This window comes from Nomia melanderi, chromosome 7 (genome assembly GCF_051020985.1).
Source record: "Nomia melanderi isolate GNS246 chromosome 7, iyNomMela1, whole genome shotgun sequence".
In the NCBI taxonomy this organism is placed as follows: domain Eukaryota; kingdom Metazoa; phylum Arthropoda; class Insecta; order Hymenoptera; family Halictidae; genus Nomia; species Nomia melanderi.
In genome coordinates this window covers 9,652,605-9,678,095 of record NC_135005.1, presented here as the reverse complement: position 1 = coordinate 9,678,095, position 25,491 = coordinate 9,652,605, and the positions used below count along the sequence as shown (strand labels likewise).

At 33.2% G+C, this 25,491-nt stretch overlaps 3 protein-coding genes across 22 annotated transcripts in view; 1 reads left to right on the top strand and 2 right to left on the bottom strand.

The window, feature by feature from the left end:
* Positions 1-11,278, bottom strand: part of Mical (Molecule interacting with CasL) — an 89,982-nt gene extending 78,704 nt beyond the window's left edge. For 7 of the 13 annotated variants that reach the window (XR_004236234.2, XM_076369304.1, XM_076369305.1 and 4 more), the window contains exon 1: positions 10,912-11,255. The gene's annotated coding sequence lies outside the window, so the exon portion shown is untranslated. The other 6 variants (XM_076369302.1, XM_031990843.2, XM_031990842.2 and 3 more) reach the window with 6 other exon arrangements.
* A 1,480-nt stretch (positions 11,279-12,758) lies between these two features.
* LOC116433112 (STING ER exit protein) lies at positions 12,759-13,714 on the top strand. The gene is made up of 4 exons (XM_031990865.2): positions 12,759-12,909; positions 13,019-13,175; positions 13,278-13,506; positions 13,568-13,714. The coding sequence occupies exons 1-4, from the start codon at positions 12,789-12,791 to the stop codon at positions 13,712-13,714; spliced, it is 654 nt and encodes a 217-aa protein (XP_031846725.1). The 5' UTR covers positions 12,759-12,788.
* A 754-nt stretch (positions 13,715-14,468) lies between these two features.
* Positions 14,469-25,475, bottom strand: LOC116433107 (uncharacterized). Of its 8 annotated transcripts, XM_031990856.2 has the most exons (11): positions 24,933-25,075; positions 24,522-24,612; positions 24,051-24,275; positions 23,338-23,535; positions 21,532-21,660; positions 17,658-21,412; positions 17,159-17,574; positions 16,894-17,085; positions 16,273-16,821; positions 15,970-16,203; positions 14,469-15,854 (listed from the first exon to the last, which is right to left on the bottom strand). In XM_031990856.2, exons 3-11 carry the CDS (start codon positions 24,242-24,244, stop codon positions 14,775-14,777), a joined length of 6,747 nt encoding a protein of 2,248 aa, XP_031846716.1. In that variant the 5' UTR covers positions 24,245-24,275; positions 24,522-24,612; positions 24,933-25,075; the 3' UTR covers positions 14,469-14,774. The 8 variants fall into 8 exon arrangements, with proteins under 8 accessions (XP_031846716.1, XP_031846712.1, XP_031846718.1 ...); XM_031990852.2 differs by lacking the exons at positions 24,522-24,612; positions 24,933-25,075 and adding an exon at positions 25,326-25,475; XM_031990858.2 differs by lacking the exons at positions 24,522-24,612; positions 24,933-25,075 and adding an exon at positions 25,326-25,475 and having other exon boundaries at positions 16,285-16,821.
* Between the last annotated feature and the right edge of the window lie 16 nt (positions 25,476-25,491).

Here is a 25,491-nt window from a genome sequence, read left to right as displayed (position 1 = left end):
ACGTATACACGCATTTACATAGGATCTGTATTCATCGTCAGGAATGTGCAGCGATAAGTGACACGGGGTGTACTCTAACTAACGATGCAATGAAGAAGGGTAAATATAAGTATTTTTATACTAGAACTTATTTAAACTTCTCCTTTTTAATTATATTATTTTCTCGGTGTTTATTTCGATTTTTATTTTAAACATTAAAAACAGTTTAAGTAATATATAGACTGTAGATTAATTTTTACAATCATTAAACCATAGCTGCACCCCTATACTCGTTATGCAAATTATAATATTTTTCTAAATTTAAAGACACTGACTTAATAGTACAATATGCAAATATAATTTAATTAAAGTAATACAAGTATAGATATAATAAAAGAAAAATATATAGCATACAAACCGTTGCTTAAAAATAGAAATTAAACGTACACCAATTATCATTTTCCATCAAATTGCACCGTATCTCATATATTCACCATCTGACAATGAATAATGCATAATTCGAAACTGATACTGTACATACAATGAGTTGCCACAAGAACCGAAGCAGATCCGAAGATTTTTACTTTCACCCTCACTTCGAATGAAACAGTTTAGCGTGATCCGGCACATTATCACGATTCATTTTCGAAACTAATTTCCACGGGAGCAAGACACGGTTGTTCTGCTTTTCATACTTTTCTCTTTTAATTTCATGCCGACGAGGTGAATCTTCGAAACTTTCGTTTTCACTCGTTTAACAACTTTCTATTGTACGTATAATTATTTCGGATTTGATTCGCGAATATCGACCGATCCGTCGAATAATTCTTCGCCGCGTGTAGAAAGCGTGAAAAGCTTCGAAGGAATTTGATCTAATTGCGAGAGCGGAGACGACGAATTGAACGCAACAATTGGACGGTGGCTTCGATTGTCGTTGCCAGGGATGTTCCAGTTTCCTCGCGAGAATACCTCCGTGCCTTGCTTTCTCGTCATTTCCGACTCGTTCGAGCTCCCAATTTCGTTCGTTCCCCTTTATTTCTACTTTTCACTGTTGCAGACTGACCGCGGGAAATTATTTACGGAAACGCGACAAGCTAGTTTCCATAGACAGTGGATAATTATGCAGATCTAATTGTAAGCAATATTCCAAATTCGTTCAGCAATTTACTAGCTCAGTGAGCCGAATTGCATTCACTATTCGGTTTCTTTTCAGTTTTCTTATCTGTACCTCGCTTTGTAGATTTTTGTCTAGTGAATACGAGTCTAAAATTTTCCGCCACGTATACAATTAAACAATTTTTAAAGATTATAATTTGGAGAAACGATATATTTCGTTTAATATAGTCTTCGCAATTATTTTGCAGATGTCTCAATTTCGATGTTAGAAGAAAATGTTCAGAGGAAGAAATTGATGCAAAGAAATGTTCTAGATGTCTCGAAACATTTTGAGTTTTTAGGTCAGGTTAACATCTTCAAGCGAGACATGGTATTTTTCACGTTCTATTCATAGTTACATCTTTCATAATTTTCATAGACTTTTAGCTGATGCAATTACGAATTCAGTGACCTACAATACTACGTAGCCTTGGTATACACTTCAACCTTAATACCTACATTCAAACATTGAGTATCGATCACTGAGTAACGAGTGTTATTGTCAAGGATAAGAAATTATAACACCATAGTCCCAGTATGAATGTTAAATTTCAACCATAAACAAATAACACTTCATTTCTAACAGTTTTCGTTTTACTAATCAATAAAATAACCCCATTCTACAGATCGTGAAGTAATAAACTACAGTACTATAGAATAATTTGCATTTATAATTTTTCGCAACCAGTATTTTCACACTAAAAGTTTGAGGAAAGTCATTAATATAGTTGGTTAGGTCTTAGTTAGGTCTCAGTAGCTGTAGTTTATTTAAATATTGTTCAAGAATTTTTCAAAATTCTCACGTAGAACGTAACAAGCGAAAAAATAGAAAAAATTGACAATCCGATTTCATCGTGTAACTACCCTCAGGTCAGTCGATTCAACTTGGTTCAAGGGCACTTTTCAGTCCCGTGTTCGGCTGTATCCTTTTCCTTTTAGAATAAAAAGCATCGGTTTCGTGAATAGAAAAATGGGATTCATTGATCCCGAATCCCTATTCTCCCCTACAGAATAGCGGAGTCGCATTGTTGACCGAAAACGTAACTGAAGAATATCGTGTCAGGTAGGAAAAGTTCGATCCTTGTTCGGAAGTTCTCCATTTTGCCAGACACTATTCATTGACAGGCTTTGTGATTTATGAATACCAGCAAACGAAAGAATATTTTCTCTCATTTAATTTACCAGCGATTAAAGAGAGCAATGCGCGGCGCAGCTGCGCCAATAGAAGCAGGAACTCGACTAAATTATCGTAAAATTCACTAAATTATCTATAAATAAATTATCCCTGAAAGGCATAAATACGTTTAACATCTGACTGTAAAACAGAATAACAAATGTCTAGGTTTTAATAATAACCGTTACTTTAATGGAGGTCCTCTGCGACTAAAAGATATTAAAGGTATGTTAAAAATCATTATTGTATAAAACAAATGCATAAGGAAAAAGAAACAATTGTAATAGAATAACAATGCTATAAAGAAGCAAGAACTTGTAACAACGAGATGTAAGAAGCATAAATTACAAATTAATAATAAAATATTACGAATCCTATATTCAAATTTAAAATACTCACGGAAAGATTAGACACTAAATTCACAGCAAGCTGGAAGTGAGTGAAAAATTCTTATTTCTTTGAAACTAAAGCCACAGTAGTGTCATAACAAGTAATTGACAAGAAATGGAGTCTGCTATTTCTTCGTTTCTAAGAAACCTTTGTTTAATCGATATTATTTCGTTCAGTATCTGAACAGTGCTATTTTGAAATATCTCTTGCTTTTTATAGTGATGTTTGAAACAGTTCTCTTTTATTAACAATGAGATATAATTCACTGTACAAACTATATTTGTTCACGCTATTTTCTAAAATTAGATATCCTCGTAACTTAATTCACGTGTACCGAAAGGCGTGCGATCGTATCGCGTACTCATATTCCGTGATTTTGCATCGCCGGCCAGGTTAACCCTTTGTGGTCTTACTTAATTTTATGTACAAATGAAGTTTATGATTTTTTTTTAAATCTTAGACCAATTTAATACAATAATAGATCTATATTTTACATAAATTATTTCAGTAATATTTTAAATCCTTAATTTTTATTTATCCTCAAAGGGTTAAACATGGTCAAGCAACCGTTTAACCGCGCTAAGTTTGAGGTGTCTATTAACGGTAAGGGTTGATGATTTAAATCCTTATTGTTCCGCAATTCAGCAATATATACCGGGTGGGTCGACCCTAATTCTAGTCGGCAAACTGACCGCGCGACGAGTTGAAAATATCGTCTGCTATTCAAATTACCGGAAAGCTAGAAAACACCTTAGAGATAAAGGAAAATAATACCACACTGTAATCTTTGCTTATGGCTGATAGCTTAAGTGCCAATTACTATTATTATTAGTGTTTATCTTATTTCTTTCACTGAAAATCTTCAATATCATTTGAAAGCAGCTGTTCTTAGCTCTCTCTGATTTAGGGGAAGAAATCTATATTCAGGGCCGAAAATTTTAAAGCAAACGTAAATATAAAATGCGTTCAGAATTTTTCTCTTTTTTCTAAATAAATTATTAATTATAAAGCAGTTGCGTTGATCATAGCCGAGACATAAATCACAAAGTAAGGGGTTGGTAGAAAGCGAACGTATCGAATATCGAATAGAAAATTAATATGAAAAGTATTCTTATCGAGCTTCGAGAAATTCGTAAATATACAGATGTATCGAGAAAGTTTTTCGATAGTGGCGCGTATGCTGCGGACACGCTCCATTGTTCCGCGACGGAACACGTGGTATTTAGGTATGCGTATACCTCGAAATCATTGCTTAATTTGTTTAGTAAATTGAGTAATTAGTTTCACTTGTTACAAACAGTAGCGACGTTAAAAAGGGATCACTAGCTTGCTAATAAAGAAACAATGATATGCTAATCTAATACCGTTGAAACTCACGATCGGAAAGATGAACTAGAATCCAATAGACGCGGTAACAGTGATAATATGAAACAAGTTCAATCGATTAATTCAGTAGTCGCTTTCTTTCAATGTTCATCGGAGACTGGGCTTCTCGTTTACGATAGCTATTTAAAACTAGTCGTCTCGATGCCAATGAATCATCGATCGAAGGACAATTCGATATTCAAACCGCGTCACCGATAGTTTAATAAAACTTTGCTGCGTATCGGTTGCAACAACTTCTGCGTTACTTGCGAGTGGAAATGATTATTGGATTACGATACTCTAGAATCTAGATACAAACGACCGAAATCAGAGGAGCCTCTTGGTCACTTTCGATTGTGTTTGATCGTGTTTGACCGTGTTTGACCGTGTTCAGTCGTGTTTGATTGTGTTCGATCAGATCAGATAAAAATCCAGATAGTATTTTGTGATACAAAAGTATCGAAATGCCTGAGCTTCGGGCGTCTCAAGTATTTCTGAGCTAACTTCGTTGGCTATCGACCGAGAACTGAAACGTTTGTAGTCATTATAAGCTACCTGCGCAAGATGTAACCTACCTTACTCTCTAGCCCTATGACTTAAACAGCTCTTTATACATTGTGAACATATTTTTTTCGTATTGATCTCTGAATGCGGAATATACAATATAAGAATGTGCAAAATGAAGAAAAGAAGAGTATGCAACAGTAATGTCAAAGTAAGAAAATAGTAATTATACACGACGAGTACTTTCTCTCTGGTCTACAGATTGCACCTTGTGATTTAGTAACATGTGCAATTTCAAAGCTGAAACGCGTTTGTATATTACTTGTTCATGGTAAACGTACGATGCGGCTTATTATATCTCGAATCTCTATCTGGAATGAAATTTTCGAATCCGTTGGAAACGGTATTCTTATATTTTCATAGTCTACTAATGGAAACTGCAATTACTTTCTTCTTTTTGTCTGACGAACTTAATCCCATTGGTTCTATATTTTTAACTATTTTTATTTCCTAATCTTTTTGCTTGTAACGGACTTATCTCTGTTGAATATACACATTTCAGAAAATTGAAATCTTGGTAACTTTGACATTTTTATATGTGAAATTCAAATTAGAGTCATCAATTATTAATTCTAACTACCGATATTAACTTTATATTTGCTTATTCACAATTTCTGTTGTTACTATTATGGTTGGAAATGTACTATACAAGTCATAATTCCTGTACCTCACTTTGTAGACATAGGGATTCATAAGCATACTATGTAATTGCAGTTACATAAACTGCTGCATGATGATCGCTCCGTAATGTAGCGCATGAGTACCAACAACTTTTCAGACTGTCAGAGAGAATGTGCGGAAAAGCTGATACAAGGTAAGATAAACAAAATTTGGGAATATAATTTGTGAAATTTACGGTGATACATACGATTTTAGAATTTCAAATCTACGAATATCGTTTTCTGTTGTTTATTCTGCAACTCCACCGAGTTTCGTTAGTCACGTTTCTCGTTCAGTTGAATTAACGTTTACGTGTTATTCATTAGTGCGTCACTCATAATGTAAAAGCTGCTGGAACGTTAATTAATTAATATATAATTAATTAATTACGTTTTAATTAATTATAACTAATTAATTACGTTTTAATTAATTATAACTAATTAATTACGTTTTAATTGATTATAACTAATTAATTACGTTTTAATTAATTATAACTAATTATGACTTCATGTAATCTCGGATAATTAACTATACATTAATTAATTATTATAAAAGTAATATATATATAAATGGATTAATATTAATACAAATTAATTCTCAAAGATAACGTGAACGTTTTTAATCTCTATTTAGAATTCACAGGATTTTTTAGTGTTCTCAGAAATTTCAGTTTTAGGCAATTTTAGTTCTGCAACTCAAACGGGCTACAAGATATCGAATATTTAATGCTCTAAAAAATTGCGTAGAAATAAGAAATTAAAATTCCTGCAATAATGCAGTAGCATAAAGCTACAAAACTCTATGTTCACCACTATGTTGTACTACGTTCAGGTAAAAATTGGTCTGTAGAGTTAATGAGCTCAAGCAGGGCCCAATAAAGTGTGCGGTCGTCGGTCCCGTTGACGGGTGTGTTTAATTTGAAAGTTTACGATACATCAATCACTACTAACTCGGGCTTTAGAGCACGTGTTCGTGAAAAATGTGTGGCAATTAGGGTTTAGGTTTGAAACTACCAACTCAACAGCAATTAACATGTCGTAAATCGTCAAATGCGATACAATAGTCGATGTGTCTGCTAAATGGATAACCCTTATTGGGCCCAATAATTCTGAAAGTCAATTCTTTCTGTTAATATATTTCCATTGTATTTTCACACCCACAGTACTGTAACGTGACTGCCTACAATTCAACTCCTAACTTTCATTTATTAACCGTGTTACCAACCAAATGGTACACTTATGTGCCTCCACCCTTCAAGGACGGATATCGTCATATTGGCGACATCAAAGTTTCATATCTACAATAGAAAATTGCAAACGAATCATTTAATTATTCAAATAACCAACGTTCAGTACATAGTTTCCTTTTTTTCTAGCATTTAACAGTTGAAATTCTGCTAAAACTTTTGTATACTTTGGGAAGTCTTCGTCCGCAAAGGGTTGATGTATAAGTAATCAGTACGAATATAAATAATCATAATTTCATGGGACATATAAGTCCATATACAGTCTATATACAGTCCATCCACCCTGCCACAGATGCGTCAATTGTGATAATAATTGGAACTATTTTACGAGGCAGAAGGAGAAAAGTCAAGAAACATCTGAAACGATAATTGAGCAGGAACTGCGCCGCGCGTGATCAATGATTCCAATAATAGAAAATTCTTCCGGGTGATCGTGTTCATGATGTTTTCCTTTCGTTCAAAAGTGTTTAAGGACAAACACTGCGTGACGTTCGCGTGTGCTTTCCCGGATCTCACGGAAAAATCTCGGTCGCCGCGTTTGCGCGTGCAATCTAGGCGCATCCACGGTGCGACTACTCTTTGTCGTTCGTGCAAACAAATTTTTATCGATGTGTAACGTAGGTAGCCTAAGTAAGCAACGCGTGTGGGTTGCACCGGCTTCGTACCGACTCGGTGCCGGCTCCAGGGCGGATAAAAGGCCCCAGCCTTTGTCCTTTTTCGCGTGGTCGACAAAATTCAAGCTTCGCGTCGCGCGTCGTCCACGCGCTCGTTGCCACGCTTGCCGTCTCCTCTTTAGGGAACAGCCGATGTTCCAACGATAGATCTATTAACACATTCGCGTCAGGGAACGAGAATTCTCGTTTTTTAAGAATAAGCGTTGTCGTCGGAAAACGAGAATTGTGTTATAGGATTTTCGTACTTTGTGTTAGAATACTAGGTTATATGTTATATTATATACTAATTACAAGAATAATAATCGCTGTCTTGATACACGTATAATGAAATATTTTGATATTGTGAAAATACTCTTTTTTATAGGGAAGTTGTAGAAAATTTCCTGATGCAATTGTGTTAATCCCTTCTACTTCAATTTATTTGCAAGTGATCACGTGCATGTGTACTTACACAAGTGTAATACAATCTTGCAGGGAGCACTGCTCGAACGTAACCGAAAATAACGGGTTTCAGATTTCTCAGTTTGCAATTATTCATATCTTAAAAACTTTAAATATCTGAAAACTTAACAAGAGTAACTTATTTCTAATTTTTTATAATAATTACGACAATATACTTCTTAAGATTTGAAAGGTCTATTATTCTTGTATCTGTACAAATACACTTTATTTTAAAATCTCCAGACAAAGCGTCTTCATAATTTAAATACTTGCAAAATAGCAATTCTGAAATAGGTCAATTTGACTTGTTTAATAGTTCTAGTGCCAACTGATGGCGTTAAAATGTTTGTGCTTCAGTTTAGATGATAACCGATTACGAAGAGATCGAAAACCGTAAGTTTAGAAAATATTCAAACTTTGCGGGATGCAGATGGACGTTCCGGCGACAAGAATCCTGTAAGGAATACGAAGCGGAACGTCTTGCCACGGGATGAAAGATAAAACGCAGAACTTGTTTATTTGCTAAACAGAGAAGTTCTTTCACTCGCGACGGTGTCCTTCAAAGACAGTCAATACAAGTGCAAATAGATAGAGTATCTCTGATCAATGCGCGCAAGAAACGTGTGAACGCACTCTGTTGCGTTGCGTAGCATTGCGTTTCACTACGCGGCAGATAAAAGTAACTACGGCTTTACCAGAGTAAATCGAAAGATTTTCACTTGAAATATTCTACGGTTTCCAATGACATAATATAGACGACATTTTTGACACGTCCCGTGCCACGGAAATTTCGATTATATATTGATAATGAACTGTATAGATTTTTTTAATAAAATATTAACTTATATTCCAATTTTTGGTAACTTTTATATATTTTGATATTATTCCTTTATGTTCTCGCTACTTTGTTAAAAATTAACTAATCGAAAAATCGCATAAATTATTTCTATATATATATATTTCTCATATTGTTGAACTATGCAAAGCATAATGTTAACTTTACGAATTATATGATCTGCACTCAAATAGGCGATCATAAATGGATGCATTTATGAGAAATTTAAAAATGTAAAATTGCTTAGAATGCACATGATTGAATATATAAAATATCCAAAGGATAGTGCCTCTTATATTTTAACAAAAAAAAAAATTTTCCGTTGTCATTCAATCTTAGTAATTATGATTATTACAAACTTGAATTTATATAAAGATCTGCAGTCTAGCTTACTTTCTCCGAGCTTTTCAAAAACTGATGTTCACTTGAATCAAATTAGCGAGGCGAACCGTCTTACATGACGCAGAAGCCTTCTTTCAGTACTGAATAAAAGTCGTTATGTAAGGTTGAAGCGGATTTAATGATTATTTCTTTTACTTCGACCGCTTTATCGAATTACCTAACCGAATCAAATTGAATGATGACGCTGTCGAACAATTTTGAACATTTCGAACATTCTTCGACGGTAAAAGATGTCAATATTAAAGATGTATGTACATATATTTCAGTTTTCTTTTATTTACCAACATTATTCAAAATTTTTCATTGAAATAACGAAATCAGAGACACAAATCTTGTTAAATAAAAATGGAAGCTTTAACACTAACCGTATTGACATATACGTTTGTATATATGTACCTATCTGTGTACACGAGTCAAATAACTGGTTACAAAATAAAAGTAAACAATGCGATGCGAAATTAAACGGACGAAAGAAAAAGCAGAATTTTAATTCAAATTTTAACACCTTGCTGATCGACCACAAGTATACGAGAGTTTTTAGGTTACGAGTCCTTCATGAATTTAATTGTATTTGCACACCAATTTATGCCTGACAACAATATAGGTTTTTATAAGAATATTCGAAATTGTATTCAATAATTCAAATGATTTAAATCATTTTAGCATATGATATGTGTATACAGTATGTACATAAAAATTCAAAAATATTTTATGTAAACAAATTCACCGGTCCTTAAAACCGGTTCGTTGACCAGTTGGAGGAACGTATTAACCCTTTGCACTCAAAAGATTTTCAATCGTTTGATTCAACAGAGGAAAATTATAAAATTTGAAATTCAACATGGCATTTTGTATAAAGCATCAACATTCAAAATATAAAAATAAAACAGTTCTATCTCTTAATTTATGCAAGATCTTTCTTTACGTCACAAAGAATAAGATCACCGATATTTCATCAGAAAATAACGAATATTCATAATAACAAGTATTGTCAAGTGCATAGGGTTAAAGAGAACAGAATTCAAGAATTTCTTCAATGGAACAAATCGAATGTAACGTTTACTCACGGGACGAATCCGGATCATAAAATCCGTCCTTGATCCTAGATACGCGAAGCGGCGGCTGCGACGACATTACAAGAGCAAAGATTTAAAACTGTCATAATATATGCAAGTGTACACACGGCGAGGAACGCGAGCAGTCGTGACATGGCTGACTTACCATCAGCTGACAGATACGCCGATCTCGAGATTTTCCGATCAACACCGATATCTCTCTAAAGCTAAAACGCCCACGGTACCGCAGCTAGTTTCATTCCGTAGAATCGTGCGTAACGGGGTTACCATATAAATCCCTGCCAGGATCACAAAGACCGTGAACAATTGTATTTAGGTGATACACCGCGGGGAACATTCTCACGTTTCGTCCAGTCCGCGACAAGACGAAAGTAAACAAAGAGAGACGCCTTCGATACAATGGAATACCATCCTCTGAACCCTTCACTGGTTTCTCTAATTAATAATAAATAAATCAGAAAAATCCTGTTTCTCACTTTTCCGCTGGTTTCATTGGTACGTTTCGATGATCACAATCGTAGGCCGTAATTTCTTCGTCTCTCCTGTTTCTTCCGTCTCGCCCTTTCTCTCGCTACCTCTCTGTGCGTGGACGGTACCGTGCAATCGAATTCCAACGAGGAAGCCGGCCGCGGACAGTTCGACTGTCGTTCGTAACAAGTTGGAAAACCGTAGAACGCATTCGTACGGAGTCCGACGACGGAGGGGGCGCAGTCGTAAATCTCGAATAAACCGAGGGAAAAAAGTACAAGTACGTGCGAGCTACTGCAGGAATGCAGAAGGAACGTCAGCAGTGGAGAAGGTGGAACAGAGAGAGAACGGGAGAGACGGAGAAGAGAAGAAAAAAGGGAGAGAGAGAGGGGAAAAGAGACGGAGAAGAAACGGAGAGACAAGGGGAGGAAGAGTGTAAGTGCGAGCGTTTTGTATATGAGTATGTTTTAATACGTACGTACGTGTGTGTCTGTGTGTGTACGCGAAGGGCCGCTGCTCTGCGTGCACTACCAATCAAATGTCGAGTCACTGCACTTTTGTCGCCTTTTACCTTTTACAGATCACACGAGGTTTACGAGCCACAATTGTGAATCGAGTCTGCACCACACCACGCCGATTTATCACTGTTCACATATTATCTGACGGACGTTGCGCGACCAACTCGGCTACTCACCACCCACCATTTGGCATCTCGTGCTCGCTTCTACTGGCCCTCTTCGACTGCGTGTCAAACGCTGTACCGCGACTGAACGCCGAGTGCGGTCGAGTGAAATTTCCGACCACAGGAGCCACTGGAAAATCCTCTTGGCTCATCCTGACTGATACGCAGCCAGCGTCGCCAGATGGCGGCACATTTTCGCATGACTAATGTCATCTTACGGTTGCAACCGAAGCGATATTGCGCGACGGGATGGCACGGAGTTGGGTCTGCGGGGGTAGTTTCTGAACAGCGTCACCACCGGTATAACCGTTTCACTGATGTTTGGAAAACATGTTTGATTTTCTCGTTTGCTTTTTATTGAGCTTTTGGTCAGTTGAAATTTTTTTGATGTTTAAAGAACTTTTAAACCAATTACACATTTTTCGCTGTTAACGTTTTTATATTTTTACCACTGATGCTGGATGTAATTGAAAAGATAACGAGAGTACGGTAATACAAGAGATGTAATAACCAAAGTACTCATGAGGTGAATTGGTGCTAAATTTAGCTGCTGTCTTGAAAGAGAGGCGTTAACACTTTAACTTTAGAAAAATCGGATTACTGTTTTTTCCTATTTCTTTTATTTAGTTGTATGCAAAGATTGTAGAACAAATCTAACATGTTACATCGTGCGATAAAGGTATACCAAAGATTACACACATACTTGATAACCGATAACGCATCGTTCAAAGTGCAACGACAAACGTGCAAGAAGCACGCATCGTAGAAAATGATTTGAACACTACATTCACCGACGTGATCAGCGTATTTAAAATATTTATCTGGATTTATTCTGTATATCGGGGAGTGGACAGAAAAGTAAAAAATGTTAATAACAAGGGTGGTGGGGGATTTTTAATTAAAATAAACAACTTCAAATAATTTAATAGCACCATCTTATAAAGAATAAAAAACATTCACTTTTGATTCCATATACTTTTTTTATATCTACTATAATTTTTAAGGTATGTAGGAAAATACGGTAACAACTATTTCTATTCATAGGTGATTTCACCCTAAAAAACCGAAATTGGACAAGAAAGAAATTGTCTACTACTTGTTCCGAGGTTTCCTACAAAATTGTATGAAAAAAAGTTGGGATTTTCAAGTCACCTAAATTCCTGCAATTTTTGTATACAGAAAACAGAGATAAACATTTGCATTATCTATCTAGAATATTTCAAATAAAAATGAAAAAGACGTAGTCCGTACGATTTTTAAAACTGGAGATTTTCTGTTATAAAATAAAATAATGTTTCATTGAATAAATAAACACATAATATTTATAAACGCATTTAATTAAATAAACATAAAAATGAAATCTTTGTATACTGACTGTAAATAATCTTGTTCAAAATGTCTCCAATTCGCACAAGAGATAGATTTTATAACAAGGGATTGATAAAAGATTATTTATATAAAATTATATATTGTAATGTATAAAATAGTTTACAATTTTTAACATTTACATGTAAAAGATATATAAGTACATATCCTTATGCCTTCGGAACGCATGCGCACTAAAATTTAGATTCGGAAATGATTCGATTAATCGATTATGAATCAAAACACGTTTGTAAACATAATTTGACAAGCACAACTTGAACTTGTATTTTAATTGTATAATTTAAAGTAAAAATGCCGAAAGTAGTTTCAAGAAGTATAATATGTTCCGATACCAAAGATCAAGAAGAATACAGCGAAGAAAAACCGTTACATATCTATTATTGTTTATGTGGACAAATGACATTGATTTTAGGTTAGGTTCTACGTAGCTATTATTTACGTTTATATTTTATTCCTTGCAATTTAAGAATATAGTAGAATAATATATTAAGAATAAGCTCTATTTATTCATGTTTTTACAGATTGTGCAATAGACAAATTGCCACTGAGAAAGAGAGATGGTGCACGAGTTATTGATGGTAGTAAACATGCTCATAAAATGACTTGTGAACAAGATGAAATCGTGTATTTAAAACGGCCTGAAGGCATAGAGAAACAATATCGTCAAAAGTGTAAAAAGTAAGAACTTTTTCTAACTATTTATGCAGTTTATTTCATACAAAAGCAATAAAAAAAAAAACTGTCGGCAATCATTAATTATAAATCCTATATGCATTACAGGTGTGGACTCTTTCTTTATTACAAACATGATCAAGCAACGAATGTTGTGTTTATTGTGAAGGGTGCTGTAATTAAAAGTTCTGGTGAAGGTCCTATGACGGATATATATAATCAAGTAGCTATTGAAAAGCCAAAAAAGATAATGGTAACAAAACATACCAAAAATATGGGAAAATTCAGTTCTGTCACTGTCTCTACTATTGACGAAGAAGAAGATGAAATTGAAGCTGTGAGTATATTTATTGACTATTACATTCTTGTATCACATTCTATGTATTTTGTATTTTCAGAGAGAAGTTGCTGACTCTTATGCGAATAATGCTCGAATAATAGAAAAACAATTGGAAAGAAAAGGAATGAATAAACGAAAGACAATGCCTCCACCTGAAGCAGAACAAAAGAGAGCAAGACCTAGAGGCACACTGCTGGACGTGTAAAAATTAGTTGTACATACATCGTTGCGTATCTAAAATAATTGTAATTGTATATAAATATTTTTACAAATTTTAATTTAGTTTTTTTTGCTAGTACTTAAATTTCATAGAAAATAAAAATTTAAAGAATTAGACGGTTTTTTTAACATTATATCGAATTGTTTATTAACATTACATAAAAGTAAATATTTAAAATATATAAATGACTAGATACAAATATTGCATAGAAATGTACATTGCAAAATATAGATATAAATGTAATAATAAATAAATACAATAACTATATATAATTCATTAATTAGGATCACTGGAGGGTAAACAGAATTCTACTTACAATCAGAATTATTAAGATGGCAACATTAAATGGTAAGACAAGGATGTACTTTACATATACTGCAACTGGTTAAACAAGTAAATAATTCTATTAAACAATTTTTTGTGATATGGCTTTTTAGTGTGGAAGAAAGAAAAATCTATCTAAATATTATCTAACTGGCCATGTTAGATTTATAATCTATAAATATGCGTGTGTAATACTATGACATATTAATGCGCGCATTGGTTGAAAACTGGGTGGGACATTAAGCTAACTACATTTATGATCAAACGTGATATTTTTATCAGTATTACTGTGAAGTATAATGAACTGAATGTAATTAATACCCAAATTGTTGCTAATAATATTCTTACTCCGTTTGTCATATACCAAATAATTGAAAAACAATTTAATTTGAAAGTTATATATCCCTAGTGCCATATTTCATTTATAGATACTTTTAACATTACAACAAAATCATAGCACATTTTCTATATATCTAGTAAATGCATTTTAAATATATTTTCTTTTATGATTATATTAACTGCAACTTGCATTAAATTAAAATTATATGTAATTCTATTTTTATACATAGTACGAATTCGCAGTTGGAATTATCACGTTTGCAATTAGAGATGACAGTTTGTATATATATATATATATATATATGTATATATATATATATGAGTCATAAATCTAATGGTGCAATGTAACCATAAAAACATACACAGCGACCAGTCTATAAATTTAAGTATTGATTTGAGAAGATTTAATATCTGCTTTCTTAAGTATCGTAGGTTCGTCTTTTAGAAAAGTTCCCGACCTAGAGCCTACTGTAGGTTGTTTTGCAACTTCCCCATTATGGCATTTATTTTTAATCTTATCATCGTTCGAAGCCTTACTCGCCGTTCTTTTATTGGTTACCGCAGATTTACTTACTTTATAAGCGCCAGATGATATTGGGGAAGATCTTTTACTAGGGCTTTCAGAACTCTGTTGATTTGGCAATACTTCTTTCTTTTCTTTTTTTAAATTAGAATGATTGGTTACGGACTGTGCAACCGATCGTGTATTCGCAGGTTTGGATGACACATTATTTATTAACTTACTTGAAATATCTGGTGTTTTTGCAGCATCTAGAAGATTTCGTCGCAAACTAGGCGAACCATGGTAAGCGCTTATAGCTGCTACCCTACTTCTGCTAGCTGCAGTCGAGCTTTCTAAAGATCTAAGTGGCCTTCTTGTTGCTGTCAGCGGACTTCTTTGCTGAGTCGGTGGCGAACTCTTTTTTACCTTATCATAAGCTTGTGTTTTGTTAATTGTTTTCCCTAAAGTCGGTGATAATTTATTTGATACATTTGATTTGGGCGTGGTTGTGATCTCAGTCATAAGACTATCCGTAGACATTGAGGTATCCATTTTAGTAGTTTTCTTTTTGGCGGCTACAGGTTTATTTTTTGATTCTGCCAATGAATCCACAGATAATCCTATCTCGACATTCTTTTGTTTAAAAGTTGGCGATTCTGGGCGTGTAATGCCACAACTTTTGCTGAGTGAATCCTTCTTATTATTCGTTCTACTCGAATTAGGATCTGTTAGGCTATCAGAAGAGAGAGCCTTCACATCCTTCTTTATAGGTAACTTTATCTTGGCCAATGGTTTTTTATCAGTAGCGCGTTTCATAGCGGGACTAGATGTCCGAGATGAATCCGATGACGAAATCATTATTTTTCGACGTTGATGTACTAGCACTTTTTCCTGGTGTGGTGGTTGAACAGTTTCTTTGGGAACAGACTTATTTCTAGGTTCTAAGTATCTTGACTTCACCTGAAAATTGAGATATGAAAAAAAAAACAACAAATACAAGTATTATTTGAGGAAATCTATTGAACTCCGAAAATGTAGCATGGTACCGAAGAGATAAAAATGTATTAGAAATTACCTCTATTTTATTGGGCCAAGATTTTGGTCTACTTGTTTCCGTCGTAGCTGGTTTATCATCTTGCATCTTACGTTCCAACGGATCAGTTTTAGGTTTGTTTATTACCTTTTTTGTTTGCTGTACAGCGACCATTTGTTTTAAAGTTTTATCATTATGTTTCGATATAACCATTTTCACACGTTTTAAATCCAAATTGCGATTTGTTGTTGAGCGACTCAACGATGATTTAGGTTCCTATAAAAAGTAAATGATTAAAGCAGGGTAGACAATTTTGTAATGGAAATTAATTTATATATTACATACACTGTTATTTACTTTTACAAAGTTAGAATGCCTTGATTGACGTTTTGAAGTTTCATGAGGTAGAATAACAAGGCAAGCTAACTCTTGTATTCTACGTCGCAGTTCTAGATCCATTTTTAACCATGTTGTGGTCCTCGCTGCTCGTGCTGCATCTCTGACTAAACACTTCTCTACACGACTTTGAATTTTCTTCAGAAAATCAATAAACAAAGGACCCCATTTCATTTTCTCCTGATTCTCGTCTACTTGTACCGATGCCAACATTTTATGTAATTTCGAATAACTTTTACACGCTTGTTCAGGAGGCAAATGTTCTGCAGCAGCTAAGAAATTATCTTCTAATCGACTGATATTCCATGTCAATTCTCGACCAAGGGATTGAAAATTTTCATTTCCCAATATTCCCGAGAAATTATCTGATAAAAACTTCATTGATGTTTCCAATAAATTCGAAACCATTCTAAATACTGGTTCTGCCCAACGCACATTTGGCAGGGTTGCAAGGAGTTTATCACAATCCATCATAGTTTGAAGCACATTGTCCGTTGACTAACAATGTATAATGACAATGTAGTAATTATTACCCACTTAAACGAAATTTTTATATTAAATATTACGTACCATGTGTACAATATGTTGATGGTAACATTTTTCCATCAATTCTCTTGGAAGAGTTGCAAATGCCTTGCATGGCCATATTCGTACGAAGTGTCTTGTGACCCAACGAAGAGATTTACGATATACCTCATCTAGACCATAAGCTGCCGCCAAAGGTATACATTCTAGTACACCTACGGCGCATATTTGACAGGGCTGAAACAAAAGAATTAATAATTATTATGTTTTACAAAAAGAAATAATGTACATTTTTAGAAATTATATGTACCTTATGAAACAAATGGCAATATTTAACTTTAAGCGTATATCCTATAACCTCTTTAAGACCCTCCAAGCATAGCATATCAGCCAAAGTTGCTAATTCTACTATACTTATAGAATCTGGTATATTACTTTCCCCACTATAAATGTGACATAATGCAAAATGTACTGCATCATAAGAGTATCCTTGCAAGGAAATAACATTTCCCGCATTTTCAATCCACCCCCCGCTAAGAATCGCTGCAAAATATTGACAACGAGAACTTAATATACATTTGTGAGCTCTTATGCGACGACCAGCTACATCAATCGTAACATCTGGATTAATTTCTTCTAAGAACATTCTTAGTAAATCTTCTCCCAATCTATTGTATGGTCTTCCACCTGCTAAACTCGATGTTTCAGTTTCTTCTGTACTTCCTTCTGAAAAAAATAAATGAATTAATATTTTATTTATTTATAATAATTGAAATATATATTTTTCTTCTAACAAACAGACTACGTACCTGCCCCAGAACGACCCATGCTACTCTGCATACTACTTAAATCAGATTCTGATATAATACCTTCACCATCATATTCTCCTGTTAAGTCCTCAAGAGGAGATTTTTGTTTAGATGGCAAGGAAGTGCTCATGATCGATGTGAATTTCCTGGGAAGTGGTCTAACCGATCCATTTGTTCTGGACATACCTAACTTGCTTTCAATCCAAGAAGTTTCTGGGATGCTATTACACATTCGATACGCAGTTCTGTCTTCCTTTACAATTAAAGTATCCGATGTACGAGAAGCAATAGGCGTTTTATCCAAATCCGATAATCGAACAAAGTTGGATGTTGTTGCTACAAGATTAAGTTTCATGGCTCTGTCATTTTTCTTTGATGCCGTGTTATGGTTTTCATATGTAGTTTCTGGTTTTTCGTAATCTGGATCTTTAAATTCACTTTCAATTTTTTTGATTGTTTCATTTAAAGATTTATGCGTCTCAGATATTTTATTACATACAGCAGGAACTGTTTGTGTTCGATCTAAGTTTGGCACTTCACCGTTTAACAATTCTGATAATTCATAATCATGATTATCACTATCTGGAGATGGCCCGCTACCGCTACTGATATCGAAAGTCTCACTTTTACGGGTTTGTCCTTCAGTACTCTCTGTACATGTTTTTTCCCACGCGGAAGTTTCTGAATATTCATCTTCGTATGTTTTAACATCACTAGTATTAAGATTATCCGTAGTTCGATCGGTTTTCAATTCAGTGTACTCATGTTCTTTTACGCTCACGCGAAGTTCTTCATTAATCACTTCAACATGAGAATTCGGAGGTGTGTCCCTTGTATCATATTCAAATGCATCTTCTGAAGATGTATCCATGTTACTCAGGACTCCGTTTCCTTCTTTAAGAAATTTAGAATTTTTTTGAGCAGCACATTCTGGTTTTATTGTGTCACTTAAAGAATGACTCGAACAACTGGGCTTTGCTTGTAATTTCTTTAAGTCTCCACGATCTACCGACAGGCTATGTGCTCGTTTGTGTTCCTTCCTGAACATAATTTCTTTTACAATGTGCCCATTATTATTATTGGTACTTTGCGTTTTATCCACATTCCAAGAATGTCGTTTGAATGCCGGTCTCGACGATGACAATGTTCTTCTTCTAACCACTGGTGAATCCGACTCTATGTACATAAACACGCTTGGTTTAGCCTTTTCTCGAATAGATTTTTGTTCATTGATTGATTGATCTTCTCTAGTTGTACTATTCTCGCTAGAATTAGTATCATCTGATTTTATTTCCACGCGTTTATCATAAAATGTAGAGAAACTTCTTCTGTGCGTTTGTTGTACAGTAGTTTCTGAGTTCGTTGGTGGATTGCTTAAATCAATGAACATAGAGAATATGTTCTTCTTGTCGTTTGCTTCATTAAACTTGTCAGGTTTGTTAGTAGATTCTTCCGTTTCTAACTTCTTAATTTTTAATGCGTTATTTGCGTGAGACATGTCAACATAAAATTCACAATAGGACTTACCACTTTCATTTTGATCTTTTTTCTGTGGTGGACAAATCTGTTGCTGTGTAACGGGTTTAGAATCCATATCCTTCAAATTAACAAAGAAACCTAAGCTACCGTGTTTTTCATGACTTATTTTTCTTATAGGTTTCTTGACACATTCTGAAGTAGAAAAACTTTGAGACATGCCTACATGCGAATTATTCGCTGATTTGGGGTCATTTTTATTACAATCACTCATATCAACTACCCATGCAGTCATGGAAGAAGACATTCTTGTTGATTTTATTTTTACTTCAGGTTCACTCATAATGACAGAACCTCCCGAAACAATTGGTGTAGACTCTGTTTTCCGACGCACAGTAGGACTATCAGTAGGTTTAGAATAATCCGAAGTGCTGACTCCACCAGAAATAATAGGCGTGGTGTCGTCACACTTAGTCTTCTTTAATGTATCCGTCTTAGTGTCCTTTTCTAATATACAATTTAATGTAACAGGTAAACTGTTACTGCAACTGTTTGACCCATTATCCAACTCTGCACCACAGTCCATTACCATTTTGTCACTAGCGCTTCTTGTTACTGGATAAGTTATATTAGATTTACCGTCATTTTGTAGGGAATTATTAGTTTCTGTTGACGTATGATCAATCTCATACTTTTCATTGCACAATGGCAAATACGGCATTGTATGATATTGAGTAGCAGTTGGCATTTGAACATCCATAGCAAATTTGTTTAGTACATTGCTTATAGGAATCTCAGGTTCATCAGGTGGGATGAAACATGAATCACCATCGACACGATGCCCTGAATATTGAGGTATAGCATTTTGGAAAACTAAAGTACCTTGTCGTCGTTCATATTCTTGCCTCAACACTGATAACTTTTCGTCATTAGAATCTAACTCAAACGTATTTCTCCTGATAAGAGAAGGTCGTCGAATGTCTTCCATGAAATCTGTATCTTTTTCGTTTACTTGCTCGATTACTTCTTTTTTATTATCTAAGTTAATAGAGGTGTCATTGTCGTTATTCGTCCGCGATACAATGTGTCGATCATTATTCATATTTTTGTTATTATCAGGGTAAGGAGATGGATGTGCGCTTTCACCACTATCTGCTTCTTTAATTTCTACAACTAAAGATTCTTTGTTAGTTTCTGTACCTATGCTTGTTTTATCTTCCGAAGTAGAATCGGTCCTCCTTATTTTTCTTGCATCTGCAAATGGTTCTAGATGTTCCGTGAGTTTTATTTCTCTTTCAAATTCTGCTACCCTTTCATGTCCCATTTGTAAATTACTTGTTTTGACAGATGTGAATTTGTAACACTGATCCTCGGTAAGGTCGTTAGATTTGTTTGTATTATATTCAGAAGGACGGGAAGTGTGCGATTGTGGTTTTTCATCGAAACATTGATTTTTAGTTACAGTTGAAGGTAGTACTATGGTTTCATCATTCAAGGTTGATGCATCAATAAAATAATAATTGCTTGTATTACAGGAACTTGTTTGTTTCGACACATCATGAGATGCTTCAACTTTTGTATCTTCCGACTGTGCATCTTCAACTTGAGAATAATCATAATGACATGACTTTTCATCTTGCGACTTTTCTATGGACTCTTCTTTAGCTGATTCCTTTTCCACGTCCGCGCTTACGGAAGATGCATTACCAAGATCAACAAATTCAAACAACTCGTTTTCATCGCTTCCGCAGTCAGATTCATAAAATGGATCACTAAGCACTTGATTTTCATACTGAAAAATTTCATCTGTGTATACTTTAGCTTTCTGCGCATTTTCCACAGATGAACTAGATGAATCTAGTTGTGGTTGTTCCGCATCGACAGAAGAACATGTTGCGCTATGTTCATTTGAAGCACATTCCATCAATCCTGACTCTACCAAGTCTCTTATATGGCATGTACTGTTATAATTATTGACTGAATCATAACGGTCTGAGTCTGCGACTACTTTTTGATCTCTGTTATTAACACATCTAACACGTATTTTATCAAAATCTTCATTCGTAGATGCATATTCGGTGACTTGTAATTCTTCAAAATCAGTACTAGAATTTTCAGATGCTGTATTTTCATGTGGACTTACGGAACCAGTTTCTAAACCAGAATCAGCCATATCGGATAAAGTGGGACTTACATCCACTGCAGCATACTCTTTTACATTTCTTGTATTTCTAAGATTTATTGTTACATTACAATCTGTTTTTGTGCAATCCACATATCTTTAGCAAAAAAATACACATTAGTGAACACACAATAGAAATATGTAGAAAAAATGAATAATATATTTTATTTTAAAAATTAACAAAATAAATTGTAGATTATAATTAAAATTTGTAACCTTTCACTGATGTCAGAAGTATTATTAACGCAAGGAGTGTTCACAAATTTTGATACATAAGTAACGTTCAATATAAGTTCTACCAGCAGTTGTTCCTCTTGTATTAAATTTGTATTGTTATATAAACACCTGAAAATGTACAAAGTATTAAAACACATTTCACAACAAATAAAAATAAAAGGAAAACATATCTAAAATATAGAGTATTCTATTATGTGCATTCTATGACACTGGTAATAGTGGTGATAAATTGAGATAGTATAACATGCTAATTAGGTTTTATAATTTGTATTTTTATTTGAGTAACACATATATATTTAGACACAATTAATAGTAAAACACTAAAGAAGATAATAGGTGCATAGAAAAGAAATAAAGCAGTAAAATAAGTAATGAAAACTTGTTTTTGATATATTAATAACAATAAATCCAACCCCTATTTACACTATAAATATATTTTGCATAAAACAATTGCATAAAAAGAAATCGAGTATTTTGAAAACTGCATACAAAATTGATATTATCTGAAAAAGTTCTCTTTTGATAGAATACTTTTTAAATGATATATATTACCATGTAAAAAGTGTGTATATTTAGACCCACTATATGGCAAGAAAGTCTTGTAATATGTATTGAAGAAAGAGATTATTTTTAGGTCTGCTGACAACATGAGGATTTCAAATGATACCTACAAATAATTAACAAAAAGAAACAAGACTTCATTCTATACTGTATTATGACATATTTGTTCTTGCATAAAAAAGTGCATTAAAAGAGAGTTAATTGTATTATGATTTACAGTTTTTTTTTTATAATTTCTGGGACAAGATAATTCTATATTATACTGGATGTGCCACCTAACACTGAAAATTTGAGAACTTCTTTATTTTTAATAATAGAGAAGACATACTTCTTCTACTGCATTTTGTAAAAGTAAAAGTAAGTATGTTTAAGTTGACTTTTACTTTAAAGTGATCCTGAACATTATAAGAGTAATAAAATTTTATAAGAATGTTAGGATGGTATATGTACTTATGTTTTATGTTATAAATGCTCAAAGTGATGTCTGTTGACAATAAAGTACTGTTTAAAATCAAAAACTGATAGATATTGATATGCTTTTTCGATTATTTCTAATACAATAGCAGAACAAATTATAATTATGCGATTCTACATATATATACCAATTTATGTTTACCAACGCTATGCATATGCTTAAAACAGCATGCATAAATAAAAAATATGATAAATTCTTGTTTTAGTGTACCACTGCTGTTAATGGAGATTATTTTGAGCATTTGTAACATAAAAAGTAAAATAACCACAAAAAGAGTTTTCTATTTATAATACTTTTCTTTTGAAATATTTCTTATGTCACTAAAAATAATAAAGATATTTAGGTGTTGAGTCCTGGGTTAGATACCTTATACATTCTATAATTTACATTACATCTATACATCAAACATTTATATACTTGTGCACATCAAAGTTGCATATGAATTTAGGAAATAGGTAAGCACATTTTATTTAGATTCTAAAACTACATAATATTTAGTAAAACAGATGAATTATATATATGAAATGTAATAAATACTAATTCAGGAATATTTGTATTTACTGTTAAGAGTTATTGTTACTGTTAACATTAATGACATTGTTGTTGTGATTAAATTCTTTCAAAGGTGTAAATATTCCTGAATTAAGTAAAAATCTATGTGAAATTTCAATTGCAGAGTTTAAGTAAGAGATATATACATATTCTCATAGATATTGCTTTTAGGTATATGATTAGTGATATGGTGATACCTCACAAAGCCTTGAATATGATGAAAAATTCCTGGTTTATCAAGGATGCAATCAATGTGATTATTAGTGTATATAAAATAAGGTTGGAGAACCTCGTAAAAATGTGGAGCTCTGGTTTTAACAATACACTGGTTTGTTCGTATTACATTATATCCATGTATTATGTTAAGATCACAATACAAGGAGTCCGTAAATATTCTACAATAAAACACTCTATTCAGTTTATGTATTTAAGAGTTTATATTTTGTACACACATAAATAACTTTATACACGCATTCTCATCAATTACAGATTGGTAATAATTATAAAGACAAACTTTAAGTGGATGCAATGGTTAATACATAATGGAAAAGAAGATAACGAAATCTTTACAAAATTTTTCTACAATCTAACAAGTCAAGAGTTTCAAAAATTGTATAATTTTGTACAGTATATGCCAATCAATTCAATATTTAATATAATACATATTAATAATATAAATCACATAATATACGATTGTGAGTGGTATTATAAATACAACATGCATGAATGTGTGATATCAATATTTTTCTGGTTGTGAGTAACTTATTTTTATTTGATAATATAGTATCTCACACATTATATAATTGATCAGTAACAAAGATAGCATTCTCTGGCTTTTGAATTAAGTTTCTAGAATTTCATAGTTGATGGTTTTTAATTTTTTTATGCAAATATAAAATTATTACTTTACCTCCAAATGTTATTCTGCAGATTGCTAAGACTTTTTGCGATAACACGGTTCTCCTCTGCAAGTTGATACTTTTTAAATGTTTCACTTGAAGGAAGTTCAGGCGTGACAGAAGCATAAAGCTGATGGCAACGAAGCCATTGATGTGTTCTGTCTAAATTTCCACTTCGCTTGTTGTTGCTCCTGCCTCCAGCCATGAGACATGTTTAATATTTCATACTTGTCCACCTTTAATATATAAAGTAAATGTTTAAGAATATAAATATGTATAGAAATACATTATACAATGTAAATGCTACACTATTATGTTAACATTGTTATTTTATGTAAAAAGTTTGAAAAATGACTTTACGTGTTAGTATATCATTTATCAAATGTTTAAATTTTTTATATGCATATATTAATTTAATATCCAACAAAAATATAATACTCAAAGTAAAAATAATAAAAGATAAAGTAGTAATGAAACTTTACACTATATGCATTGCTGACAAAGTACACAAAAATTTCAAGGTCAACCTAGTAGATACTTCTTGCATAGCAATTACTATTCCATTTAGGGTATCTATAATATTCAAACAAATGTCATTTATTATAATTCGTTTAAAATGTATTACAAAGTGTACAAAATTATATTCTTCAAAGAAATATGTTATTTAATAGTATTTTGAGATTGTATTTTTAAAAAACCTCTTAAGTATTATGAAAAAACATGTACCTAACTTCTAATTATATTTAACCTTAAATTCAACGTGCAATCAAATATGGATTTATGTATGAAATGTCAAATTTTTATAATAAAAATTTCTAAATTCAATTAAAGCGACTAATAATATTAAAAAATGAAGATATGCAATTATATTGTAATGAAAAGTAGGAATTCACTTTGAAGTAGAAGATATCGTGGCGAAGAAAATGATGCCGATCTATCATTTAATTGATGAAATTTACTTTTACAATACGTTAACTAAAATACAACGTATACTCTCGCCGTGTCATGTTTCTTTGACATTTGAAAATCACTAATAGAACACACCTTGTTGACTGTCATTCAGTGCATTTTTGTACCGTATTCCAAATAGATTTCGTGTGTGGAATATTAACATACAGAAGTTAATACTTTTTGACAGAGTGAGCCTATTTTAATTAAATTTTAGAAGAATAAAAACATGTTTGTATACGTTGCTGTAACGTCGAAACATCTTCGCAAATAAATTTTTGACAAGACTTTCTCAATAATTTATTGATCGCACTTGGTACATATACCTAAGTACGTACCTCGCATTATTTCGGTTCTCAGACACCGGCCCGGTTATATCATAATTATGCGTTCTTACAAGGCGGAATCCTTTTATACATTTTGTCCGACGCGTCCGTTACGAAATTCGGCGGATATTAACGGTACGATACCACCAAACTTTTGCTTGTTTGTTGTTCGAAAGAC